The 9,847-nt window shown below is 32.4% G+C and overlaps 1 protein-coding gene across 18 annotated transcripts; it reads left to right on the top strand.

The window, feature by feature from the left end:
- Window positions 1-1,111: 1,111 nt before the first annotated feature.
- Window positions 1,112-9,403, top strand: LOC112796953 (isochorismate synthase 2, chloroplastic). 18 transcript variants are annotated; one of them, XR_011881221.1, is made up of 17 exons: window positions 1,112-1,443; window positions 1,640-1,787; window positions 2,397-2,494; window positions 2,606-3,015; window positions 4,280-4,397; window positions 4,503-4,619; window positions 4,700-4,846; window positions 5,213-5,287; window positions 5,369-5,437; window positions 5,665-5,783; window positions 5,878-5,935; window positions 6,453-6,563; window positions 6,756-6,806; window positions 7,637-7,734; window positions 8,151-8,243; window positions 8,560-8,634; window positions 9,140-9,403. XR_011881221.1 is itself a non-coding variant. In XM_025839640.2 (17 exons), exons 2-16 carry the CDS (start codon window positions 1,757-1,759, stop codon window positions 8,614-8,616), a joined length of 1,686 nt encoding a protein of 561 aa, XP_025695425.1. In that variant the 5' UTR covers window positions 1,112-1,443; window positions 1,640-1,756; the 3' UTR covers window positions 8,617-8,634; window positions 9,140-9,403. The 18 variants fall into 18 exon arrangements, 7 of the variants coding, with proteins under 7 accessions (XP_025695425.1, XP_025695424.1, XP_072091803.1 ...); XR_011881220.1 differs by having other exon boundaries at window positions 8,560-8,663; XR_011881214.1 differs by having other exon boundaries at window positions 6,722-6,806; window positions 7,637-7,715; window positions 8,182-8,243; window positions 8,560-8,663.
- The last annotated feature ends 444 nt before the right edge of the window (window positions 9,404-9,847 follow it).

Raw genomic sequence — 9,847 nt, 5'->3', positions numbered from 1 at the left:
AAATATTTTTTGTCCAAGAATAAATGTTTCATTTTACTTGTCAACCTAGTTTTGGGCCATTAGATTTTGTTAGGGCCGAATAATGTTTCATATATTATCGGCCAATCTTTTTGCCACTAAGCAATTCTTGTGCATTATCACCTCTTTTGTCCTTTTTATTTTTTTATCTTTTCGAAAGGGTGCATTATCATTACATTTCCTTCGGGGAAGGGCCTAGTTGTTTCTAGTTTCAACCGAAAAAAACTGCATTTCTATGCGGAAAAATTTGAAGTAATGTATGGATTTTAAAAATATAAATAAAATAATACTATATTTACACATATATGAACTTCTAGACAACGAAAAAAAAAATTATATTTTGGCATTTTGCCTTTGGTATCATATCTCATTTACATGTGCACGAAAAAAATGTATCTTTTGCTTTAAAAAATAACCAAACTAGAGACAGATCTAACTTTGTAGTTAAAGGAATTACAGATCATTTCCAAAATTCTTAAGATAGAAATATGATAATTCTTTGTGTGGTTTAAAGTAAAAGAAAATATTCCTAAGTAATTTTTATTTTTTGAAATTGAAATACCACTAATTTAATTTTCATTTCTCTCTTAATTATTTTTACACTATGTTGATTAGAGAGAAAATTAGTGAAAAAAATAAATAAAAAAATAAAAAAATATTTTGTTTTGTTTAGTTATCAAAAAAATAAAAAAAATTTATGTAGATACTAATAAAAATTCTTTTTTCATCACAAATAAAATTCTTTTTTATATTTTCAATACTATTTTTAATTATATTATTATTAACAATTATTAATATAAATTTAGTTTTTAATATATTATAACAGAAATTCATATTTAAATATTATATATATATTAGATAAATAATTTAAATCAAGTATATAAAATTATAATATTTTATAATATTTATAAAATATAATAAAATATAAATATGGAATATTTATATTTTATTTTATAATAAACATATTAATATAATTTTATATTATTATAAATTTTTGTTATACAGCAATTTTTTTTATTTTTTTCTTCTATTTTTTATTTATTCAAATAACATTTAAATAACTCTAATTTTTTTTATTTCCTTTTCTAAATCCAAACAAAGTTTTAGTTGGCGTCAAATTAAGATTTTGGCTAAACTCAATTCGGTCACTCTCTCCTAGGCTCACTCTCACAAGGAGGCAGAGCTCTCAGCCTCTCATTCTCTCACTCAGTCTGCCACCGCCACCACCACCGCCACCGCACGGTCGCTGCCACGTCGCCGGCTCCTCTGCATCTCCGCCACTGCGTCATCGCCTTCGTCCGTGGCTCGCCTTTGCGTCTTCGTCCAGCGTGGCTCGCCATCGCTGCTGCCTCTCCCTCGCCAGTCTCTGCTTCGCCGTGCTTGGTCTCCCTCTTCTCTGCCCGCGTTCCGCCTTCACATCATCAGGTATGCTTTTTATGTTTTTTTTAGTTATTCAATTATTGGGTTATAATCTGATTAACTGATTCAGTTGATTCTTGATTGTTGTTGATTATAATTTGTTGGTTTTGTGGCAGATTATTCAAATTTTTGTTTTACAGTGTAATATATTTAGGTTTAGTGGTTGATTGATGTTTTTCTGTTTTTGATTATTGGTGTTTAGGATTGATTTTGTTGCTGGGCTATATTGTTGCTCTTCTTCTCTGCCTCGGCCTCGTGCCTCCTCTGTCTCTGCTTCTGGTCCTCTCCACCTTGTGCCTCCTCTGACTTTGGTTCTGTGATGGGAACACTGACAATTTTATTGAAACACTGTGAGATGGTTCTGCTTCTGGACTTCTGCTTTTTTTAGTTATTGTATATTGATTTTTAAAACTTGATTGTTGCTGTTTCAATGTAGATTTAGAATAGATGATGTTTTATTGAATGGCACTTGAAAGCAAATTTGAAAGTAACTGGAATTTGATGCCAATTGAAATTTGTATATAAATTATTGCCGTTTTATACTTTTCATGTATGGTTAGAATAGGAATTTGATGTTAATTGGAATTTGTATAGAATACTTGATTGTTGCTGCATCAATATTTGATTCTTGTTGTTTTAATGTAGATTTAATACTTTATTGTTACTCTTATTGTTACTATTATATGATTGTTTTAATATAGGTTTAATGCTAATTGGAATTTCTATTAGTTATTTTTAGAAATTAAGATTTGATTGTTGTTACAGTGTTAGTGAAGACATTTATTTCCTACTAATATAAGTTTAATACTTGTTGATTGACTATTTTGTATTTTATTTAAATGGGACCGGATTAACCGGTTCAACCAGTGATCCAACGGTTGAACTAATAACCCAATAACTCAGTAATCTAATCGAGTCAATCACCGGTTCGATTCTGACAACTATGCTTATGGCAACAGCTTCTACTTACAAGTCTCTCACAAAATGCACAAACATCTTCCTCTTATTTCCTCTCTCCAAGAAGCAACACTCTATTTACAGTCTTCATTTTCACCAAGTAATACTCCTCTCTCACTTTTAATTCTTTCTTTGTCTTCCAAATTTCCTCTTAATTATGTCGCTATCTTAAATATTTGCACTAGTCATATGTTTTTTATGTTATTGGTAGAGACCATTGTGCCATGGATGCTCTCTTTCAATGAATGGCTGCAGAAAAGGACATTCAAGAGAGCCTGTTGGGACAATAAAGACACAAACGTTGGAACCGGTTGCAACAACTTCAATGGCTTTGTACAGCCTGAAAATGGCGATTTCTAAGATGAAATCAGAGCCTCAATTTCGGAGCTCTTCAGGCATAGTGAGGCTGCAGGTCTCCATTGAGGAGGAAGAGGTCGAGGCCATTGATTGGCTCCACTCACAGAACCACCTGGTCCTTCCTCGCTGCTTCTTCTCCGGCAGGGAACACAATTCTTTTGATTCTAATGGCAGAAGCTTGGTTAGCGTTGCTGGTGTTGGCTCTGCCGTTTTCTTTTGCCAGCCACACCCCTTTTCCTATTGGGATTGGGTATCCATTAGGAGGTAAGTCATTTCTTTACTTCAAGAAACAAATTTTTATTATTTATTTATTTATTTGAAGTCAAGTAGTCGAAGGTAGCCTTGAGTTGGTTGTTTCCGTGTCACTTAACATGCCATGTGACCTCAAAACTTTTTTTTGTCATACACACACACACATCCACTCACACATACTAAAGATTTTTTTTTTCTACCACAATCCAGCTATAGTTGGAATTCTAACCTTGGGTTTGACTGTTATGAGGCAAACATGTTTGCCGTTGGTACAACGCCTTTGCCACGTGTGATCTGACAAGTGGCAACATTACCACAGCCGAGACATCCAACCCGCTCATCATGAACTAAGCAGATGACAGCCCGACCCACATCAGATAGTGCTGGCGCGGAGCTGGTGGATTAGGATAGGATTTTGGTTCAAAGCCCAATACAAGCTTACATATATATATATGGATGGAGTGAGGCTCAAACCATCAAGTTAGATATGTATATTTTCAAATATATAAAAATAATATTTAATTATTATCATGTGTGTAAAATGTTAAAGTAGTAACGTTTGCTTTTAAATAATTTTTTTTTTGTAACGGGTTGGACGTGTCCAGTATTGTAGAGAGTTATTTTTGTAGTTAGGATTTGGGTAGAGAGATTTTAAACCTGCAGATAGAATTGAGTAGGGTTTTAGAAAGATTTTACAACTACATATATGATTAGGATGGAACTTATCCCATTCTACTCATCCCCACTTCTAACATGGAAGTTATATTACATCTTTTTCTTGGCCTGTGACATTTAGACCCAAAAACCTTAAAGCAAAAAGTTTATTGGTTTTCTAAATTATATACACCTTATTTTTTTTAGCCGATGGGGACTTTTTAACCTCTTAAAACTTGAAATTCCAACATAAATGATTGAGAAAAAGGAAGAAGGGACCCCTTTCATTGAACATACATAGTGGCAGCGAGCAAGAACTAGAGGAAAGGGAGAAGAATTGAATGTGACATAAGAGTGATTAATCTCATATTGTAAGAGAACATGAAATTCTTTGATGTGTGCTTTTTAATCAATAATGTTGCTTACAGGTGGAAAGTTTCTCAGATAACTTTCTATCCACTAGAAAACAGTTTAACAAAGACCAACCTAAAATTTGATAATCAAGTTAAACCTTTTCAGCACCATCCTTATATGCAGCAGCAGCCCCTGATATTCCTCCATTGAATGCTTATTATTGTTTTGCTTTTGTGTTTAGTTCTTGATAAAACAACTTACTTTCAAGGTTTCTTTCCGAGAGCTGCCCATTGATTCGTGCATACGGAGCCATCCGATTCGACGCAAAAGCTAAGTTGTCAGTAGAGTGGCTGCCTTTTGGTTCTTTCTACTTCATGATTCCTCAGGTGCATACTTTGTATTCTTTCAGAAAACAACTAATTACTTATTCCATTGTTGATAGTATTTATAGCATCAGCAGCTAGATATACCAAGCCCAAAAAAATTGACAGGTTGAGTTTAATGAGCTTGAAGGAGGATCGATGCTCACTACGACCATGGCGTGGGACAATACAATTTCTTGGTCATGGGAAGATGCAATCAATGCTCTCCAAGACACCCTTAGCAAGGTGATTCCAAATAGATTGTGTTACTTATTATTATGCAGATACTTAGTTCAGAGTTCAAACTTTACAATTTTGGGCTGCAGGTTTCTGCTTCGATTATGAGGTTCCCGAAACAAGCTCCTCCAACATTAATATTAAGTAGCCATGATATTCCAAGTAAAATAGATTGGGATATTGCTGTTAACAGAGCTTTGGAGATGATAAAGAAAAACAACTCCTTACTAACCAAGGTAAACCTATAATTTTTTCTGCCATGTTTTGATTTCTTACATTGATATCATAACTTGCGTCACAAGATTTCATTTGAAAACACTCTCTTTAACCATGTGTAATCATTCTGTCTCATATGCGTGCTATGTCGATTACTGTTTTTATGATCAACTAGGTAGTACAAGATAGGATTCCAAGAATTGTACTACATTACAAATTTATTTTCTTTACCTTTTATCATATATATATATATATATATATATATATATATATATATATAGGATTACTATTTTCATTGGTCAAAACAAAAAAATCATCCGGGTCTCTGTCTCATCAACTTTTTAAGTCATTTTAAAACACATTTTTTTTTTACATTGGAAATTCAGGTTGTGCTAGCTCGTAGCACAAGAGTAGTGCCTACTACTAACATTGATCCGCTTACGTGGTTAGCTTGCTTAACGGTATTGAAATCTTCTTTCAATTTTGACACTTAAAAAATGGTGTCTTGGCATCAAGAAGTAATGAATTTCAAATGTGTGTAGGTTGAGAGCGAAAATGCATACCAGTTTCTCCTTCAGCCGCCAAATGCACCTGCATTTATCGGAAATACAGTAAGTGTGCCCATCCGACACATCTAACTATAAGTCTTTATTTCATTGCATGCTACATACTGAAAATTCCAGAATTTATATCCAAAACATGAATTTTACTTTGTTGTTAGTTTTCATAATTTGAGTCATCCAATGGATAACATGTTTAAGAAATATTCAGTGAATATCAACAATGATGAATTCTTCTGCTTTGTTGCCATTTTAATTTCTATGAACTTGATGAATAGCCAGAGCAACTATTTCACAGAAAATGGCTCCACATTACTAGTGAGGCTTTGGCTGGAACTCGAGCTAGAGGAGTGTCGATCGCATTGGATCGTCAAATAGAACTCGACTTGCTTACAAGGTTAACTTATATTCCTTGATCCTGTGGTTACCACTATTTACATTGTGTTTAGCTCCCCAAGTTTATTGTATAAGTTTCTCTCACATATTTACAGTCCAAAGGATGATATTGAGTTCACCATAGTAAGAGATACCATAAGAAGAAAATTAGAGGTGAGTTTCTTTGACTTTTTTTTCTCAGTGAATTTCACTTTTTGTAGTAAATATTGTTTTCCTAGACGCTCCTTACTAAGTAAGGAGTGCTGTACTCCTTGTTAATTTGAAATCCTTTCTCTTATTTATTATATTTTATATCAATGACTCAGATTTAAAATTTAGAATTTATGATTTAGGGTTTAGAGTTTAGGATTTAGAGATTAAGTTCAGATATTTAGAGTTTAAAATTTAGAATCTAGAATTTAGAGTTTAGAATTTAGGTTTTAGGATTTAGGATTTATCGAGTTCAAAGAGGGCTACACTCCTTACTTTCTCCGGAGCGCATTAGCATTTGCCAAGTAAAACACAAAACAAATTGTCATTGACAATGGGAGTATTTTGTTTTTTGTGCAATGCCAAACTCGGTATGCAGTTTTACCATATTATCTTCTCCATCTTCTTGTAGTTATGTTAGACCTTCCATGGTTATAATTATGATAAGGATAAAACTGGTATCTGTTTTTTTTGTCAACAGGGAGTATGTGAAAAAGTTGTAATCAAGCCAAAGAAAATGATAAGAAAGCTCCCTAGGATCCAACATTTATTTGCTCAATTAGCCGGCAGGTTAAGAAGTGAAGAAGACGAGGTAATCATAGTAAAATTTGAATGCTATGTACCCTACTTTTACTCCTCTAAATGTTCGAATTTTTAGTTATTCAAATGAAGTAATTTTATTAGTACCCACCATACAAGGTTGTGAATCTTTCATGCTTTCTTTTCTTTCTTTTTTATTTCTTTTAATAGTTTGAAATTTTGTCATCTCTTCACCCAAGTCCAGCGGTTTGTGGGTTTCCAACAGAAGAGGCACAACTTTTAATTGCAAAAACAGGTGCATCCATTTTCTCTAACCATTATTATTTCTGATGTTCAATCCTTTTTTTCTTTTAGGGTACTTTTAGCAGTAGTTACATTTTGTTATAGATTTTTTTAATATAATATTCTTTACTTAACCTAAAAGAGGAACATAAATTTTTGTAGGGCCTGAAAATCCATGCAAGCTAGCTTGTTGACAATGGTGATTGGTGGTCATGCATTTCACTCTAATATGACTGCATATTTTATGCAACTAGAAAATGTTGTGACTTGGCACAGTGATTATTAGAGAAATCAGAGTTGTTGATTAATATGAATCAGGGTAAATTTTGTTACTGCAAATATGTCAATTTCTGTTGGATGAATTTTCTTGACTTACAATCCTAGAACCCTATTTCTTTATTAAAAAAATCTTTTTGTTGTTGAGAAATTCTGTTTCAATACTTGAAAATGGAATTTCTTGATTTCTGGGAAATAATTCATGCCTTGGTAGACAAGCTTATACTTGCCTTCCAATTGAGTGTTAGTTTATGATCATCTAAGGTTCATTTTGGTCCTCGATTTTGTAAGGCGATACATTTTAGCCTTTGAAATTTCAAAAAGAGCATTTTGGTATAAAGATGGGACAAAAATGAACAACAAAATCAAGGAGCAAATGAACCTTCACTCATTTATGAAACATGTGATATGTTTGGATTGGTATTAATCATTTTAGAGCATGATGGTCAATGAGGTGATAAAAAAGAAAATGTGGTTGATGTTTCAAGTTTGGTTTGACCAAGTTATGATTTCTATTCTCTTGAGTAAACTTATGTTAATTTTTTCATTTTTTACATTGATGTTCAGAAGTATTTGATAGAGGGATGTATGGCGGACCTGTGGGTTGGTTCGGCGGTGGAGAGAGCGAGTTTGCTGTTGGAATCAGGTCAGCATTGGTGGAAAAGGTTAGCTGTAATTTTGAGGATTTTTCCTCCTTAGTGGAGAAAAAAGAGGTGCCACACTGCCACATATAGTTTGCATAGATTGATATTATTATCAGATTTTGATAAGTGATTAGTGTTTGTAACATGTATATAAAGTAAGGGAAAAAGTGATAATTCTATTGCTTAAGTAGCAGTAAGTACCTTTAATATGATATAATATCACTATTCACTACTACTACTACTATTATTATTATTATCATTATTATTATTATTATTGTGTACAAAATTTTTCTGTTTTTCCGTTGAAACTGGTAGGAATCATATTTATAACTATTCAAGAAATCCCTATAATTTCAAGAACCCCATTATTAGTATTAGCAATAATATTTAAATCTCTAAAAGCAAGCAAATCATACGAGTTTATTCAATCTCTTTAGGATCATGGTGCATTGATATATGCTGGAACAGGGATAGTGGAAGGAAGCAATCCTTACTTGGAGTGGGATGAACTAGAACTCAAGACATCTCAGGTGAATTTGTTATAAAAAAACCATCTCATTTTGTAGGTGGAATCTTTTATTGCTGATTTTGCTATTTTGACAACTCAAAAAGGATTAAACATTTGTTTTAGTTTTTAATAGACCATTATTTAAAATGTTTGGTTTTGTCTATGCTTAGTAAATGCTAACATGACAGGTTAAATACTAATATAAGACGAGACAGGTTAGAATTATATAGATTGAGACAAATAATAGAATAAGAGAGAGAATGAGATTGATCTAAAACTGATATAATGTTATGATGACAAAAATTGATTGCATCAATTGTTGCTGACATGTTTTGTAGTTCACCAAGTTGCTCAAACTTGACTTGCCTCTCAGACAAAAAGTAGACTGTAAATGAGCTCCATCAACTGATTCGGTTAGTGTCTTCGATATCTATTTATGCTGGTAAACTTCCTAACTACCATTCATTTCATTTTTTTCATTTTCTCTTGGGAGGTCAAGGATTAATACCATGCCATTTAAGGTTGTCAAGTATTAATTGCAAGTTGAAAAATATTTATCAAAGAATTTTGATGCATAGCTTCTGGGGAAACATGTTTAGTTATTGATGGTAATTTTTGTTTTTATACATCTCATTAAAATAAAATTAAATCATCTAGATGATGGTAAGCACAAAGTAGAAAAGCAACATTTCTCAAAATTAATATTTTTTTTCAATTTCTTTATACACAACCCTTAAAAAAAAGCATGAAAATCAATTTTTTGGTGGATTTAAAGCTGATAGATTTTTCTTCATGATTCTAAAACATCTGAGATATTATTATCTTGGTTTGAACTAGTTTTTTGCATGTCAGTACAAAAAATTGGTATATTGTATTTTTGCCACATAAAGTTTGAGATTATGCTGTTTCTTTTCTTAGGTGGAGGCTTTGGACAATACGATATAGAATTTATGCATGTTACTTTAAAGACTCAATTACTACTCTTAAGAGTAGATTCAACTACTTATTTAGTATTCATGGGTTGAAAAGCCACGACAGCAATTCTTTCTCCCGAATACTTGTAGCCTTTTGAGCAAAGAAATATAAAATGTGAAACTTTTGGGTGCAGTAACTTTTAGTATTTTTGGTTATTATTTGGCCAAAACAAATATTAAATTGTTTTTAATAAATAAATTTTATTAATTTATGTGTACAAATTCTGAAAGATGTAGGTGTAAATTGTATTAATTCATGTGTAAAACTTTGGTATATGAGTGCAAACTGTATGCTTCGTGTGTGCAAAATTATTGCTGACAAAAATTGATAATATTTGCTGGTCATGTAGCATTGCTCTAGGAAAAAACAGTGTATAAGAATAAGAACAATATATATACACTGGAAGAACGAGAGATTTGGATCAGTTAAATGCATAAAAAATAAAGACGGAGAGGTTTTGACTCAAGATAAGAAGATCAATGAAAAGTGAAAGAGCTACTTCTACGAGTTATTTAATGAAGGATATAAGATTTTTCCGAGCCTTTGGTCGGTTATGCATGCAGAAAGAAGATCAAAATTTCGACTACTATCAAAGGATTTGAGATTTTGAGGTAAAAAAGGTTCTAAAGAGGATGAAAAATGGTAGGGTAG

This window comes from Arachis hypogaea, chromosome 4 (assembly GCF_003086295.3).
Source record: "Arachis hypogaea cultivar Tifrunner chromosome 4, arahy.Tifrunner.gnm2.J5K5, whole genome shotgun sequence".
Classification (NCBI taxonomy): Eukaryota; Viridiplantae; Streptophyta; class Magnoliopsida; order Fabales; family Fabaceae; genus Arachis; species Arachis hypogaea.
This window is presented reverse-complemented; position numbering and strand designations above follow the sequence as displayed.